The sequence below is a fragment of the Tachypleus tridentatus genome, chromosome 9 (genome assembly GCF_004210375.1).
Source record: "Tachypleus tridentatus isolate NWPU-2018 chromosome 9, ASM421037v1, whole genome shotgun sequence".
Classification (NCBI taxonomy): Eukaryota; Metazoa; Arthropoda; class Merostomata; order Xiphosura; family Limulidae; genus Tachypleus; species Tachypleus tridentatus.
In genome coordinates, this window is record NC_134833.1 from 134,985,807 (window position 1) to 135,005,006 (window position 19,200).

Below are 19,200 nucleotides of genomic sequence, written 5' to 3' on the forward strand. Positions count from 1 at the left end.
ATGTTATGATTAAAAAGCTATTCTTAATACCAAAAATCTCTAATGTTATTTGTATAATCTCTACAGCCTCTTAAATACATTTCAAACATTTTTTTCAGTAATACTTTATATCTTTTGTTATTTTCTATACCCTATGTGTGGTCTGTCAACTGACCAACCTCATAACCATCATTAAAAAAAATTAGGAAATAAATACAAACTGTTTTTTTAGATGCTAGAATGATAACATATTTAACACAAAAATATAAATGTTTAATCTGAGTAGCTTAAATCTCATAATGTTATATATATACATATATATTGTTTTTTGGTTTCTTTTTACTATATTTGGCTTTCTAAATGTGCCAAGCTAACATTACATAACTTGAACCGATGTGGTGACGTGCACTAACATTACCATATACAATGATATAAAACTGACCTGGTCTTCACTGTTTTAGTGGACTAGTATTCAGCATTATACAGAACTATTTAAATTATTATATATTATTTATGTATATAGATTATTACTATTTAGAAGTTATGAAACTTATTTTTCTTAAAATATATAACAATAAATAAAGAGTAAAGCAAACAATTATCTCTTTTAGCTATGACCTTTGAACTCAGTTGCTGCTGGATTTCAGCTGATAAGCCTTTTAAAATTTTGAGCATAGAGAATATCAAACAAAATTTCTTTTTTAGGTTTTATATATATATATATAAATAGTTAAATAACCAAAAATTCATATATAGCTATACTGATACCATAAAATTCCACTATAATTAATTAAACTTAGTAATTAGCTGTATTTAGGTTTTAAAAAGTGTGAAACTCTGAGCAGACTAAAAACACAACCTACCTCCTTGAAATCTTGAATCAAAAGAATATGGTAACCTATTCACAGACTGAAATGGCTGAGAAAACTACCGGGTGAATTCTGAGCCATCATTTGGTTATCCACATATCATATATAGAAGTAAATGTATACAAGGAACAGTTTGCAAAAATGGAAAAAGGTAAACAAGGCCACTGTGTCTGACTCAGTACATAAGCCATATCTAAACAAAACAGAAAGATATGATTCTTATTTTATATTACAGCTTGCCAATGTTGGTAATTTGAGTTCCTAACTTGTACGAAATTATAGACTTTGTATTCTGACATCACAAAAATATAATTTTAACCAGTGCTGCATTCAGCATACCATGCAACTCAATAAAATCTATATTTAGGTGTTTTTTGTTTAATACAGTAAAACCTGTTTTAGCTGGAAACTGCATAGGGTGGGAACCTATACAACCCAGAAATATCAAAATTTTGCAGCATTGTCTTAAGATTTCTCTTATAAAAGGCCCTCTATATGGTAGAACCTGTGTAATGCAAACAGAAAACTATCTTTCACCTACCTCATCTATCAACAAGTAGGATTAGAACCTGAGTAAGGTGGAAAAAATGTTTTTGATTGAATATTAATTTCTCATTTAATTAATAATTTCTTTAAATATTAATAAATTCTCAGACATTTTGTTACAGTAACTATTGGTTAAACATATTCTGTTCTTTTTTCTGCCATCATAATTTTTGCAGTTAAATTAGACTCATGATTTGTAGAAATATATTATAATTCTACAAAATTCTACTCTTCAATTAATTCTCATGAAAAAAAGAAATTCTTATCTCCCCTAATTTAAAAATTTAGGAAAATTCACTTAATACCCTCATTTTTTTAAAAAAGCTCTTAAATATTCATGTAATCTTTTAATGAATTTAGGATCAGAGTTAGGGTCAAATTATTCGTCATTACAACCCAAAGGATACTGCAAATGCAGATGAAACTGCTGTGTTTTTCAAAGCTCTTCCCAATAAAATGTTGCAGATTAAAGGAGAAAAGTGTTCCAGAGGTTGCTATTCCAAAGAATGATTGACTGTACTTTTGGTCGCATTTGCTGATGGAAAACAAGAGATACCATGGGTAATAGGTAAAAATGAAAAATCTGTGCTGTTTCTAAAGTTTAAAGAAGAATCAACTTCCTGTGGAATGGAAAGCAAATAATAGCATGATGACAAGTGCTATATTCGAGGAATTTCTGAACAAACTAAAGAAAAGAATGGAACAATAAAGTAGGAATATTCTACTTTTCCTAGATAATGCAACTTGTCACCGAACAGTTCAACTTTCAAATGTTCATTTAGTTTTTCTACCTCCATGTCCAACATCAGTTCTACAGCTACTAGAGAATGGAATTATACAGTGTATTAAATTGAAATACAGAAAATTGACGTGTTAGATGCAATTGCACTTTCAAGTCATTCAGTCAAATGCATAATGTAGTGCTTTCGAAACTGTGGATTTATTCTTGATAATGGCAAAGATTGTGGAGAAGTTATTTGTTATGACCATTCTAGTGAAATACAAACTCTGAGAAGATTGATGTAGATGATTCTGTGAACATGAAAAGTTTTGTGAATGTTGACAAGAATGTTTTAACAGAAACTGATGAAATTGATTTAAAATCTATAATAGAATCGGAAGATAGTAACTGTGAGAGATTCAGAAGATGAACAAAATAGAAAAGATAGTGAGGATATAGAAATTCCTACTTCATCACAAGTGTTATGTTACATTAGAACTATCAAATTTTATGCATAAATTAAGGGGGAAAATGAACTTCATGAAAAGGTCATAGAATTGGTGTTCTCTCGTAACCTCATGATAAAGCCCATTAAAAAAAATGAAACAGTTGAAATTGGACACTTTCTTGAAATAAATTTGATTAAGATTTTGTGTACTTGTGTATATTTTGAATGTCTATTTTTGTTCTTATTCTAATAAATATAGTATAAACAGTATAATAACTTTATTCACAAACGTCTTACTTCCCTTGAGTCAAGAAAGTATAACATTCTGCTCAAAAATTATACACAATTAAGGAAATGCATGTTCACTATGCATAAATTGGAAAACCTGCTTAAGCCAGAAATTTTACTCAGTCCCATGTGATTCTGCCTTAGACAGGTTTTACTGTATTTACTTTTAAACTAAGAAATTAACTCATATATAATATTTAAGTTTAAATTATAATCCACATTTTGATTCCAAACTTACTGGCATAAATTCATAAAATAGTAGTTCAATAAAATTCTGAATGCAAGTCAACAAATACAATGGCATGGTTTTGACCTTTGACCCATAAGGAAAGGGTTAATGTGTATGTGTGTGAATATGGATAATTTTTACAGCTTTATATCACAAAAAAGTATGAGAAATACAGTGACTTTTTAGTTGTGTACCTTTTCCCAAAATCTAAAAAATAAAATAAACTACCTTTGTCCTGGGTGGAACAGGGGTTATGCTCAGCACATGTGAGGATAACGGTAAAATGTTTAACTGGTCATCTACAACAAGACATCTTTTATTTGATGCTAAGGACAAAATAAACCTCTCGTTGAATCGGCCAACAACATTCTGATGAGATTCGGTCCTGAAACGAGCATGGACATCCTAGAAATATGGAAAACAAAACCATCTGTTTCTGTTTTATAAACATTTAAATTGTTATTTACTAGCTTTTTTATTGTACTTGTCTCATGAAGATGGGCTTTTGAGTGAAAGTGATGAACAGAGAGAAATATGAGACAAAAATGTAAAAACAGAAAATTGATATTATAATAAAAAGGAAAACTTTAAAGATCTCATATAATTCGCTTGAAAGAAGTGGGTTAACTTTATTTGCAGGTGATACACACCTTACAACCTTATATAAACATGAATTTGAAGTTTTTACCTAATTGTAAAAAACAATAAAAATATATCTAGAAATAAAGATACAGATACATTTGAACCATATTTATCACCAGATTCTAGGTCATAAGTAAAAATCATTCATTTAAATAAGAAATTAATATGTGAGAACAGCCAAGGAAAAAATTCACAGCACCTTCAGAAATTTTAGTATGTATGTAGTAAAAACAAAACCCATGAACAATTTTTGGTGTTCAGTGGTGTATGTTTAGGTTTGAGGAGTAATAGTACAAGGCTCTTATGATTACCAGATGGCTGGTTGGGTTTCTAACTTTTACTTTTTCTCAGTTTTTTTATTTACAAAAATTTAAGCAATGTTTTTTATCCTGAACAACTGCTAAGTGGACACTGAGTTTGTTAAAAAAAAAGGTTTTTTATGTGAAGATAAATCTCCTGGGTCAGATAATGTTACCCTAATAGTTTTGAAGGAGGTTAAGGAGTGGATATCTGAACTACTGGTTATTATTTTTTTTATGTTCTTGAATAGCTGTTAGATGTCAGAGGATTGAAAGTCGATTAACGTTCTCAACTTTACAAAGAAGGGTAATTATAGACTTGTTAGTCTTACATCAGTGATAGGAAAAGGTTTTGAAAATCTGATAAAATATGCTTTCCAAAATCATTTAACAAAGTTTAAAATTTTGTTGAATAGTCAATACAGTTTCATTATGCAAAAATCTTGACTTACAAATATTTTGATATTGTTGGGGTTACTGTTTACATAGAATGAGGTAAAGTGTGGATTTGGTATCTGGGTTTTCAGAAAGCATTGGACAAGATGTCAAATAAAAAGACTGGTTTAAAAAATTATCTCTGTAGATGTGAGAGATAAATTGATTTATTATACAGAAGTGCTTGACAAAAGAAAGCAGAAGGTAGTTATAAATGGACTTCGGTGGTGAATTAACATCACAATGGTCAATCACAGTGATTAGTATTAGGACATTTCCTTTTTTTGATATTGCTACTTTATAAAAAGGACTTAAATAATTTGATTTGAGCAAATAAATAGCAGATTATCTTAAATTACAATAAATGAAAGATAATACATGTGAGTTACAATTATTTGAATAAATAACTGTAATAGTAATAACTAACAATTTTATAGAAAAAAAAAGATATTGTTCTGATTGATCAGGCTCCTAAACCATCCAAGTGGTGTGCTGTTTCTCATAGTGGGGCAAAATGATTTTAGGGTGTACTTACAGAAATACTGGATGAAAATCTAAAGAGGTTATAATTTCATTGTATAAGATGCTAGTTAGGCCAAATTTAGTGTTGTATTCAGTTTTAGGTTTCTTACTTTTAGAAGGAATTTAATACCTGCACTGGCAGCACTTGTCTACCATAATATTTTTACAAAATTTAATACATACATAGAGTACATACAGCATACATAATGTGTATAACAAGAAAATACATTCACAAGTGCACTACCATTTAATGGAAAGTTTTTTGTATGCTATAAGTCAATTACATATGTTCTACAGTAATAGGTATTACCTTTAACCCCAGTGAAGAAGTTCAACCAAGTGCACATAATTGGCAGGGAGTAACTATGACTCTCTTTAGGCACCCAAATGTCTTGTTGTCTAATTTGTGACACGACACACATGAATGGATTAACGTGATTTCCACTGTCTCTATCTACTATTTAGTAAAACCACAGCCTAAATGGACCAAAAAGTCTCTTGTTGTCCTTAAATTTTATGTTAAAAGTAAAAAAAAACTGAATTCTATATAAATATTTTTTTTCCTAAACTGCTTTCTTTGTAACTGATGCATTACAGCAGACGGAAGCAGATAAAGAAGAAACAAACCATGGACATAGTAAAGAGTTGTTTCAATGAGGTAACACTCTGAAGAAGAATCACAACAATGCCACCACCTTCCACTGTTTCTATAGTTCTAGCCAACAAGTTTGGAGTTATTGCTTCAAAGTCCTGAAGTACCAGCATTCCATAAGTGTTCCCCAAAATCTTGTGAGTTTCACTACATAAAACAATCAGAACTAGTTACAATGAATATCTATACAATTTAAGACATCATAAAATAAAAACAAAAGGAAATAATAACTAGATATAATAAAACAGTTTCAAATCATTTTACTAACTACATACATGAAGTGCATGAGACAAGGCAGAATCTCTTGAACATTCTACTTGTATTTAGTACTGAATACTCTCTTCCAGCTGTGACAAGCTACATTACTAAAGCATCAGGCAGATTAGAATACTGATTTCATGAACATCAGTAACAAAAAACAAGAGCCTAGAATTCCATGTTTAAATACTTTGGCTCAAAGGGACACTACTTAATTAATCTCAGTATTTATACAATGAAAAGAAATAGTGCTAAACACAAGCTAATTTTTGAGCTTAGAGTAAATAAATGAAATATAAAAAAAAATACTTATTTTCTACAATCCTATACTTTCTTTTGATTTAGATATTTTTCTATTATACTTTTGAAGCATAAGCAATCCTAAATGAGTTTTAAATCTTATATATTTTAATTAATTTACTATATAACTTTTACCTTCTTATTGTCTCAGCAGTATTCTTTTCCAAATTTATTTGATTAAACAGTGCTTTTAAAAATGCTTAACATTGCCAGTTCACTGAACCTTGAGCCTTATAAACTAACCTATTGAATTTTATGATTGCTGTAAAACATAGTTTAATCTCTGTGGTTAATTTCAAGTCACATCAAGTATTACAAGCAGCCATTGTAAGTACTTTTTCTATTATTCTTAATAATAAAAGAAGTAATTTATAAATATTTACCAATTGGTATACAGCTACGACCCATTATAGTAAAAACAAAAAATATATATATATACTCACACAAAAAGTAAGTTTAAGATCTGTAACAATAATATAAAAGGACAATTAAACTAAGTACACATTTAAAGAATAATGACTGTCTGACATCTTGACTTCCAACAATAGTTATTCTCAGGTCTGACACAATGTAACAATTAGATCAACATTCCACTTTAAATAACACCTTTTGTTGGCTTATTTAAAAGCCAAAAACTATTTGCACAGAGACATTACAGAAAGAACTAATCTTCTTTTAAGTTATTCAAAAACCTTACAAAAACATGCTCTTTTATATATTTCTTAGTTGTATCATTATACTTGTTCATTAGATTTAATTTTATACTTATTAACAGATGAAGCTCATATTGCCTATAATACTGTTCTATTTTTACTAACTGCAAACCACACACTACTTAACAAAAATTTCACTACAAATCTTTAAAGTTCTCCAAGAATAAATACATGTTAGGGTTGTTAATCAATTAATAGGCTTTTCTGTATTACTAATGTATTCAACAAGTTAAAATAATGAATTAATGTGACTTGAGAAGATATGAAAGATTAATAACAGTTATTAATTGTATGTAACCTACTTTTAAAGCAAAGTTGCCTAGAGGTTTGTGAACCATAAGCTAACTTTTAAAATGACATACACACACAACTACAATTAACACTGTTACCAGTTTTATTATGGACTCAGTAAACCACTAAATGTATGATCTTACCCATAGTAACTCCACCTAATATTAGTGGCTGCTATAAAAAGTTCAAATGGGTCATCTTCTTTCACATCTATCTTACCACTTTTGATTTTCTTTTGAAGTTTTTTCATTCGTTTCTTTCTGTGTCTATAAATAAAAAAACAAAACTATATGGCTTAAAACTGTTAAAAAAACAACACTTTTCATTAGATTAAATAACATACAGTTTTATAAATCTTAATTACCAAAAACTTAACTGCAGTTTAACTGAAAAAAACTGTTTCATCTGGCATGAAAAATATGGTATATAAAAATATCACGAGCTTCCTACGTTCATATTTTAATACAATATTACTGGAAAATGTTCAGTTATTCTGACAAAACAAGTAGTCAAGAAAGTTGCTAAGCTGATTTTGTTCCAGGTGCCTTTGTTTTTTTGTCATTCTCTAAATTGTGCCCATGGAATATTGTTATATTGCACATTAGAAATGAACAGACAGCAATGCAACACCTTGAGGCTACAATATTCCTGATGTTTGACTAAGAATGATCAGCCAAATGGATGACATTAGTCACTCTGGGTAAATATGACATTATTTTTAAGAAGGTAACATATGGTTTAAACAATCTGTTAGATGATATCAGCAAAGTCATCTCTGATTCAGTGAAATAACATCCATCATCAAACAAGTAGGTATACACACATACACAACATTTTTTATAAGAAAGATTGTTCATGTGTATTCTATTATGTCCAGTCTCTTTATCTCATTTTCCCAAATTTAGTTCTTCAGAGAAGTTCAGAACTCTTCTGTAATACATATCTTGTTGAATCTCCTGCAATAGCCATTGGTATAAGGTAAATCAGTTTGATCTGATTACATAATATTAAAATCTAGAAATTAAAACTAGAGTAAGTTTGACACAGATTTTTCAACTGTTGACATTTGTTATGTTCTATGTACCTATCAACTTGATTTCAAGGTAACTATAATCCAAGTAGGTTTACTTTATGATATCAATGCTGCTTTACAATTTATCTTAATGTTTACTTTGAAAATCTGTACCTAATAGAATATTATGATCTAATATTAACATATTTACTGATCCCACTGTTGCACCACCAAAGTCTACATGTATAAATTTCAAATACAATCAACAACTGACTCACAAAATGTATGAATATTATTTTAACCTAATTAACCACTGAGATCATGAAACAACGTTCAGAACTTGAAGTTTTAGACAAGACATTCAAATAGTCAATCATATCCATAACTTTAATCAGAAAATCTAAAGTAAACTTAAAACAGGAGAGATAAATAAAACAAAAAAGTAATTATTCCAGAGCTTTATATTGTTTACGAATACCAAATTCAGCTAGCTTATCAACAACGGAGCATCAGTGAAAACATCACGCTTGAGGGTAAAAGCTATTTTTAGGTGATTTATACAAAAATCTAAATGGAAATTTATTTGGGAACAATTAGATGTAGATACACTTTCATTGATGCTATAAGTATAAAAATAATTAAACATTAGAGAAAGTGGTGACACTACATATTATCATTAAATGCTGATGATCATAAAGAATTACCTATGAAAGATACTTCTAGTTTAGCTTCCTAAAATAACAATAAAGAACTCTAAAGGTTAGCTGTAATATTTAAATACAGACAGCCATATTTAAAGAAATTTAATGGAAGGTAACTTGCAAGATGAATGATTTTTAGTTATAGGGTGATGTCTGAAATGTAGAAGTAACAATACAAATGTGTAAAAATGTTATTTTTATAACCCCACCTAAACAAAACACCAAATTTAGTGATGCATAATCATATTTCTTTAAAACAAAAAAGATGAGACCAGTAAACAAAATCAATGGAAACTCAGATAAATTAGATACAGAAAAGGGCCAGTGGTTAAATTCAAGAATTTTGATAATAGATCACATCACAGTTATTCTAACACAAAAAGAGTGAAAAACATTCAAGTGAGAGAAAATACAGTAAACATTTGTGTAAGTCAATAAAACTTCAAATTTAAGACACCTACAATGGGATACTGTTTAAAAACTTTGTATGTACTGAAAATGAAGCAAAAAAACAGATTTTAGAGAACTATCAAGTACTTCCTCACAGCATTCTTAATCAAGAAGTCTGCTTCTTCTGATTCAAAATTTAAAAATAGATAACATCTATGAAAAGTATAAAGATGGATATCAATTAAAGACAGAGTAACCAAGAGACATCTATAGATGAAAAAATCTCTAAGATTATTAACACAAAAGTGGCAGAAGTTGATCAATCACTGGAAAACTGCCTAATCTTTCTCAAGCACCAGAATGAAGAAAACCTGGGTTGTGAAATGAATGTGAAATTTCAAATCTGCAGGACGCCAAAGGAATCTTGTTGTCTGGAACACTCTACTCAAAATACATATAAATTAAACATATCACAAAAACTAGTGTGAAAAAAGATGGAAAAGAGACCCTAGATCTTTAAATGTTTTCAGTATAGATAATAATAAATCTTGAGCTGACAACAGAAAACTCAAGCAAATGAAAGATATGAACATTAGTAAAAGCTTCAGAATACCCAAAAGGCTTTTTAAATAGAAGGTGAGTCAATGACAGCATAAAACATCAAGCAGAACCCTCTCTCTCACACACACACACAAACAACTTTAAGGAATGGCATGTTCCACTGGTAAGTCAAAACATACTAGAGTATTATCAAATGGGTAATGCATCTGAGTTTCTCAAACACAAGTTCCTGTGAGTATAAAACATCACTGCATGATTTTCATTTTATTCTTCCACTTAATTGGGATAAAAATATATCTTACTGTGTTTCATATTGAACTAACAGACTTACTGGTGGGTAGTTCCTAACATTAATTATTAAAATACTTATTGCTGAAATTCTTAAATTAAAACTTCACAACTGTTTCAGCTTAAGGAAAATCTTGTAACTGGCATACTATTTAAAAATTGAAATTTAAACAATCATTCATATATACATATATATAAATTCAGTAGTGATACATGCACAAGTTCACAGTTTGCAGAAATCATCCTATTTACACATCAACTTGAATTTATTCAGGAATTTATCAAATCATTTGAGATAAATGTTTATTCTAAAATTTTAAATGTAATACATCACCAGTTTTCAAAAAAACAATTTGAAAGTTATAGGCAGTGAACTGGCATATTTTTATAACAAAAATCCCTCTGAAAAACATTGCAAAAATTAAATAACTTACGTGCTGAAACCAAGTTCTTTTTTGTAACACCATAAAACAGACGGCCTTGTTCGAACTGTTGCCTTAGATAACATATGATGAAGAATAACAACCTAAGGAACATGAAAGTATAAATATAAGTTGCTCTTATTTCAGAATAGTCACACAGACATAATAAAAAAATACATCTTTTCAAAAGATATTTTTACTGTGAATTTGGTGAGGACAAAATAAAAGCCTAAGTTACTAATGACTAACGTACAAAAAAACTATTCCATCTCAGTTTTTATTCAGTGTTCCTTCCCAAACATTTCCTCTAGAGGTGACATCACTGCTACAGTACAATACTCAATTTAACAGATGACTCCTGGTTTTTAATCCTTTTATAACAGGTGGGTAGATTGCACTTATCCTGAATACCCCAAAGTAGCCATAAAGCAGTCATAATTTAACATTTTAAAATGTACATGTATCTTCATAAAGTTTTGCACATAATTAGTAAACATTACAAGATATTCATGCACAAAATATCAGATTTTATAATTAACATTTTTTTAAATTAATTATTTAAAATAATTTTAAAATGCTCAGACATTTTTTTTTCTCTTTGAATGTTGACTATCCAATATGCAGAGTAATTTCAATTTTAAAATTACAAATACTTTTAAGTATCACAAAATCATCAGATTTCACATGCTAAATATCAGGTGATAATAAAATGTTTTTTTAGAAAAAGTGACTTAAATTTTATCTGTTATTATCCATATTGTATCTCTATGGATTTGGTTGATTAGACCAAGTTCATAACCACAATAAAAAATTAGGAAATAGATATAAATTACTTTTTTTGTTCTAGAATGCCTACAACTTATAACACAAAATAACAAGCATTTATTCTAAGAAACATAAATCTCAAAATCTCATAACATTATACATATATTTGTTATTTTAATAATGTTGACCTTTCAGCAGTTGAATGATATAATGCATGTGCACTCATGTTACTGTATCCAATAATATAAAATTTGCCTTCACAAAGTGACCTGTTCTGGTTTGTTTTAGTGGATCAGTATTTTGTAAAATGCAGTCACATTTTGGTTATAATACATCATACATGCATATATATTATTACTATTTATACAAAAGTTACTAAATTTCAATTATTTTTCTTAAAAAACAGAACAGTAAATCAATAACTACAGAAAACAATGATCTCTTCTACTACAAACTTTCAACTCATTAGCTGCTTGCTGTAATTTGCTAAACCTTGTCATGTTTTGTACGTGGAGGATAGAAAAACCAAATATTTTTTTTAGGTTTTATATGTGCAATTTCAAATAACAAAAAAATAATAAATTACTGAATCAATACCAGAGAATTCCCCTATAACTTGTCAGGCTTAGTAACTCAGCTGTATTTGGATCTAAAAAAATATGAATTTTGGAGCTCCATAATGTCTAGCCTTACTGCTTTAATTCTACCATGAAAAGAAAGGGTTCCCACATATAGGGTAAAGTAGGAGTACATAAGAACCTATTTCCAAAAATTGAAGAGATGAGTAGGATCACCTTGGTTGATTTAATAAGCATATTAGTAGCTCAGAAAATAGAAGACAGGAGATTCTTATATTTTAGCTTGTAATTATTAATTATTTGAGTTTCTAATCCGTAGTGAGCTACAGACTCTCTATTTGGACATCACAAACACGTAATTTGTATCCAAGTTACATTCAACAAATCATGTGATAAATAAAATTTAACATTGTTATTTTTTTTAAATATTTACTTTTAAATTAAGAAGTGTATAGTACTAAAATTTAAATTATAATCTACAATTTGATACCAAACATACTGACATATATTCATAGTTCAATAAAATTTTGAATGTAGGTTAACAAACATGATGTCATACCCATTAGCCATATCAATAGAGATAATTTGATTTCAGTGTTGAATATTGGTGGTTAATTTATATATTACCTGTACAGAATTTGTTTTTCTTCTAGGTTGGTAATTATAATAACTGTGCTTTAAATGTCAGAAGTACACAACAGAAAAGTATGTCAAATTTCTAAACTCTAGCATATATTAAGGATGCTTATTTTTACCTTGAAATTGTTGTGTTATAAAATAGTCTAATTAACTGCATGTGATGCATGCTGATGGTTTGCATTATTCAGTTTTTTTATTATTATGAAGGACATAGATAAAAAATATACATTTAATTCATTGACTTTTATACTTTATTGATTATACATCTGGATTAACCTTGATAGATTGATTTTATTTAATATTAATTTTATCAAAATAAACCTTTCATGTACTTTTTGTATTTAAAAAAAACAAATTTTCAGAGAACTAAATTTTATTTTCACTTAAAATTCTATGAGACCTAATGAAGCTATGGAAATGATGTAATAAAATATTATACAATTTTAAATCTGTGAACCAGAAGTCATTAGAGTTTAAATATTCTACAACAACTACCGTGTTTCTCCAAAAATAAGACAGGGCTTATATTAATTTTCACTCCAAAATATGACACTAGGGCTTATTTTTGGGGGATTTCTTATTTTGATATATTAAAATAATGAAAGTTACAAAGTAAAACTATTAAACTAACCTTTTAAAATAAACTATTATTAAACTATTAAACTAACTGATTAATACTTAAACAAACTAATTAACTAACTATTAAACTAATTAATAAATTAATTTTTTTTATTTCTTTCCTCTTCCTGCCACTCTTAACTAGGGCTTATTTTAAGGGTAGGCCTTATATTAAAACTATCCCCAAAAATCACACTAGGTCTTATTATCGGAGAAACACGGTAATTTGTACTTATAAAATGTTAAAGAGAAGAATAATCAAAAAACCCTCAATGTTTTAGAACAGTAACAAATATTTTACTGAACCAATGCAAACTAAAATGTTAGGAAGTGCATTACTGCACTTTTTAAAAAAGCAGTGTAGAATTAATGATAGTGCCAAATAGAACTGGTAGCTTTACAATAAGAAAAACAGGGTGAACAAGTTTAGTGACAATGGGAATTGAACCTAAGACCCTCAAATTCACAAGATCCCCTTACCCCCCACCCAAATAATCAAAATTGAAAAAAACCCATGAAGTATTAAAAAATAAACGTTAAGACTAAAACTGCAGAACAGACAGTTCATTATTAGTCTTGTGCTTAACAAAAACAAAACAGCAATACTAATTTTGATTAATTGATTTGTTTACATGACATTAATCAATGGAATCACTTCTCAAAGGTAATCTATTACATCAATTAAATCACTTAGCTCTACCAATAAAAATGGTTAGTATTAAGCATGGTATACTATAAAATGAAAATAAAATTATACAATACACTGTGAAAGTTTAAATCAAATTCAAGTGCTTACTTTGTAAGTAAAGGTTCAGTATTACTTTGTTGACTTTTTAATCTTAGCTTCTTTTAGATAAAAAAATATGAATTATTTATAATTTGAAAGATGTATAGCAATTACTTGTGTTTTGTTATTTTGCTTTGTTTATGCCATTACCTATATACAGATATATAGTTTTATAAAATGTTTACTAGAACTTAACATGATTTTTTGTTACTAGTATTTTAACACAACTGAAAATTGTTTATTCACTGGCACTGATTGAAGGCTGTTAGATTATTCAAAATCACATTTTTATTTTGACAAAACTTTTCCTAAAATGTTCAACAGTATGTGAGTAAAGAAATGCACTGATTTTTCAAATGAAGCCAAAATTAGATGGTCAACAAAGCAGTACAGAACTTTTCTTTAGAAGGGATAAGTTTTTGAAGGATTAAGGTCATGAAAATAATAATAAAAAAAACTATCTGTTAACATTGGACAGATTTCTAACCCTAAATTTGGTCTAAAACAGTAAAAAATTATTGAATTTTGATGAAACTTGATGGATGTATGTATAAAATCTTTCATCATTGTCCTATTAAATAACATTATCAATACTGCTAAGTATGTCCTCTACTGAGTGATCCTCTAATTGTTTCATGAAAATGTAACCAACTTGGGTGTGTATCTTTATATTTGTGTTAGAAACATTTTTATTACATATTTCTTAAGTACTGAATGAAACTGCCTTTGAAATGAACCATCACATAAATCTGCATGTGAATTTTAATTTTTTCTATGTTCATGTTTTTCTTCATCTAAATATATAACTATTAAAATACCTGGAAATACAAGGAAAGAAATATCTTTCCTTGTCAGTCATTTTCTGAAAACTAAACACACTGACACTGTAACCTTGTTGTAACCAGACATGACAGCAGGAGAGCCAAAAACTCATGTGATTGTGTTGTACACACTCGGCACAACATTTTAAGTTGTAGAACCGACTCCGAGTTCCACTTCTATTAGTTTTAGATAGAGCAGCCATTACCTAACAAAAAATGAACGAATACCATTACACAGCACTTAAGGTCAGTATCTAAATAATAAATTAAGCTTGGAGTTTCATTGTAGAAACAAAAGTTGTATGACTGTTATTAATTATTATTACTATACCGTTATGTACTTCTTCACACCGTTACGAATCATTTGAAATTTAGTTTTAACGTTTTAAACTTCAAGTAGTTTCCTCTGACACTACTTCAAATTTATACAAATTATGGAGCAAGTTTAAGCCTACCTGATCTCTTCCTTTATCACCAACGATTACAAACATCGATCGATGACCAAGCACAACACCGTTTTCTATAAGCATTCGAATTCGGTTATCTATCTTCTTTCGAACCATATTCACTATTTTACAAAAAAAAAAAAAAACACTCCAAGCTGTGTACAACAAAACAATTAAAATAGATTTATTAAATATACTGAATTCAGTAAAGTCCGATACTCATCTAGCACAATTCGCTAAATGAAAACAACACACACTAACATAACAAATTTAACACCTAGTTTCAGTAAAACACGCCACATGTAATTACTTCTTGCGTTTTAAAGACAGCAGAGACCTCTCATGTAGAAAATAAAATTATACAAAGGGAAAGAATTAGTCAAATATATTTTATTGAAAAACTATTTCAGAAATTCAAGAAAGAAACGAGCTTTGGTTTTTCGCATTCTAAATAGACATATATACATATTATTGAAAATGATTTAACTATACATTTTAAAATAAAATGAGTAAACAAACAATGCTGAAAATAGAGTTTTCAATGTACTTTCTAAACTTCAGAAGGAAAATATCGTTTATTTGTTTGTTTTGAATTTCGTGCAAAGCTACACGAGAGCTCTCTGCGATAGCCGTCCCTAAATTTAGCATGTAAGACCAGAAGGAAGGCAGCTAGTCATTACCACCCACCGCCAACTCTTGGTCTACTCTTTTACCAACAAATAGTGGGACTGACCATCACATAACTACGCCCCATGACTGAAAGGGACATCATCTTTGGTATGACGAAGATTTGAACCCGCGACCTTCAGATTACGAGTCAAGCGCCTTAACCACCTGGCCAGGAAATATCGTATGCCTAGACTAAAAATCCACTTTATCACATTTTTCAAAAGTCAGAATGTAAACCTTAATCATTTAGTAACTGTTATTGATAGTTAAAATAAAATTGAATCTAATCATATTTCTTATTTGTTTTAAAAACAGTTATTTATAATATTATATAACACACTGCTGGCCAAAATCTTAAGGCCAATGAATACTAAAGAAAACATATGGATTTTGCGTTGTTAGACTCAACCACTTATTTGAATAGAGCTTCGAAAGATGACAATAAGAAAAGGAAAAATATTGAACAAAATTTTAGCATATAATATGGAAAATGTGAACACTATGAAATTAGCCTAAATAGTAGCTGATTAAAAGTTTAAGACCATACTGAAACGAAGCGTTACTATGTAAACACGTAACATAATTTAGTCATTTGTGTTCAAGCATTAGCGTTGTCAACATCTCCCACTGACATCTCCTGTATTACATTAAGTAAAAACATGGCAAAGGCTAAAAAGTTGACAGAGTTTGAAATTGGCAGAATTGTGGAGCTGCAAAAGCAAGGTCTCTCTCAACGTGCCATTGCTGGTGAGATTGGGCGTAGTAAAACTGCTGTTGAAAATTTCTTAAAAGACCCTGAGGGATACGGAACGAGAATTTCAAATGGTTGGTTCAAGGAAATTGCGCCGGCGTTAGGTAGAAGGATTTGTCGGGTTGTCCGGTAACACACCAGCCGATTGTCGAACCAAATTAAATTTTGAATTTATTTACAAGAAACGGAACAGTACAAAAAGGCATAACAAGCAAGAAACATTAAATATATACAAGAAAAAAAAGAAATATATCCAAAACAAAAAACAAATAACATGAAATATACACAAGTAAAAAAAACAAGAAATATGTACAAAACAAAACAAAAACAAAACATTACATATATACAAGAGAGAAAAATATACAAGAGAAAAACACATGAAATATATACAAGTGGAAGAAACAAGAAATATACACAAAAAACAAGAAAACATTAAATATATACAAGAGAGAAAAAATATACAAGAGAAAAAAACGTTAAATATATACAAGAGAGAAAAATATACAAGAGAAAAACATTAAATATATACAAGAGAAAACAATAAAAAACATGAAGCGAGAGTGGAGGCAGGGCGGCTCAGAATCCAATCTCCACCCGACCCACATCCAACGCACAAAGTAGCGAGACGTTTGGACGCCAGAGATGGTAAAATGTCCCGGAACCCAGTCGCTGACAGTCCGCCTCAAGGCCCTTCCCAGGATCGAAAGGTACATCACTGGCACCTACTCGAAAACAAATTTGTTTCGAGCAAACCAGTTGACGTACTTAACCTGTTCAATGCCGTAGACGAGATAACTCGTCCAAGCTGATCGGTAACACAGTGTCACGGACGAGTTAATTCGTTCTCAATAATACCTAACTTCAACGCTAGATGTCAACTACATACACGCATTTGACCTACTTACAAATTGTTTCACTTTCGGTCCAAAATGGCGTCACGAAAAAATTACAAAATGAAGAAGCATTAGAATTGTATTTTGAACTTGGTTCGGCGTTTGAAGATAAAAGTGGAAGTTCAGAAGATTCGGATTTTGAAGATTCTTTAAAAAATACGGAAATACAAGGCTCAGATGTTAGTTAAGATGATGATAACTGGCCACTAACCAGCACTGGTAAACAGGCGATAACACCAGGGAGTAAACGTAAAATTGCAAGTCGTGGTAAAAACAGTTCCAAGAAAAAGTGTCCTAATGAGAATGATTGGAATGCTAAATCCTTTGCTGCTCCAGTTATAAATCCCTTCTTATGAAATCATGGTGTCCAGTACGACGATTTGAGCCAAGACTCAAAGCCCTTTCATTGTTTTCAAAAGTTCTTCCCTCCCACAATTGTCAACCATATTGTAACAGAGACCAATAAATATGCAGAAACTATGATGGCCCGCTCTGATTTGAGGGAACGTTCTAGAGTAAAATAATGAAAGCCAACTAATGAGAAGGAAATTTATGAATTTATGGGTCTGATAATGCTAATGGGCATAGAAAGAAAACCAACTATTTCCATGTACTTCAGTACTGACCCTTTTCTTGCCACACCCATTTTTGGTCAGTGCATGTCAAAAAACCGGTTTCTTTTGCTGCTATCAATGCTACACTTTGCTGACAATACCCAGGAAAATATCGTTGACCAACGACAGCACGAGATACATCCCATTATTGACCATTTACGGGAAAAATTTCGAACCTCATATGTACCAAATGAACATGTTTGTATTGACGAATCTTTGATACTATGGAAGGGTCGACTGGGATTTCGCCAGTACATTCCATCTAAAAGGGTTAGGTTTGGAGTCAAAAGTTATGAGCTGTGTGAAAGTGTAACTGAAGATGACCTAAGAAGGTCGAAACGTTGTTCTCTACTTTATTTTAGGAAAAGTGTTAATACCCATACCAGCCGTTTTGAGATACATTGTTACTTCAAGTGAGTTTATCATCATCACGAAAGACCGACAGACAACGCATTACTGTAAAACGGTGCGAGAGTTTAAAACAGGTAACTCCTCGACCTTTAATAAATTCTTTAAATAAGAAGCCATGCGTTCCATTATTACATTTAAAAGGTAGTCTAACTCATTTAGAAACCGTGAAAAATTGATGCGGTATTGGACATATACGATCTGATCGGAGGAATCATATTTACCTTTTGAAACTTTCGCCTGAATGTTAAAATAATTTAACATAATTTTTTACAAGTATTTTATAATTTTCTTATGTTGATTATGGGAAAATATCTCACTGCAACATACGAGTGTCTATTCCATTGGTTGGGCTTCATTTTGATTAAAATGTACAAATCAAGGCCTATGTTTAACAGTAAACACCGTGACTTACACATATTCAAATTCCACAATATAGATATTTTCTCATTATTGGTATTCTAAACGTAAATCATTTATAATTAAATTTCCTTGCTTAAACATATACTGTTTGGAAAATCGGAAGGTTAGAGAAATTTCCTATTGATAAAAAAATAACAGTCTAGTGCGCAGTTAAATTACAATCGGTCTTAAACACAGAGTGAGAATAAAACGTTTGGCTATTTTGCGCACTACATAAAAGTT

The 19,200-nt window shown here is 29.9% G+C and overlaps 1 protein-coding gene across 1 annotated transcript in view; it reads right to left on the bottom strand.

Moving 5' to 3' along the window:
* l(1)G0020 (RNA cytidine acetyltransferase l(1)G0020) overlaps positions 1–15,566 on the bottom strand; it is a 40,241-nt gene extending 24,675 nt beyond the window's left edge. The window contains exons 1-5 of the mRNA XM_076457387.1: positions 15,230–15,566; positions 10,579–10,670; positions 7,336–7,458; positions 5,606–5,777; positions 3,309–3,485 (exon numbers count right to left, since the gene is read on the bottom strand). Coding sequence (XP_076313502.1) covers positions 3,309–3,485; positions 5,606–5,777; positions 7,336–7,458; positions 10,579–10,670; positions 15,230–15,337 — 672 coding nt within the window. The 5' untranslated portion in view covers positions 15,338–15,566. The remainder of the gene's footprint in view (positions 1–3,308; positions 3,486–5,605; positions 5,778–7,335; positions 7,459–10,578; positions 10,671–15,229) is intronic.
* Positions 15,567–19,200: the final 3,634 nt, after the last annotated feature.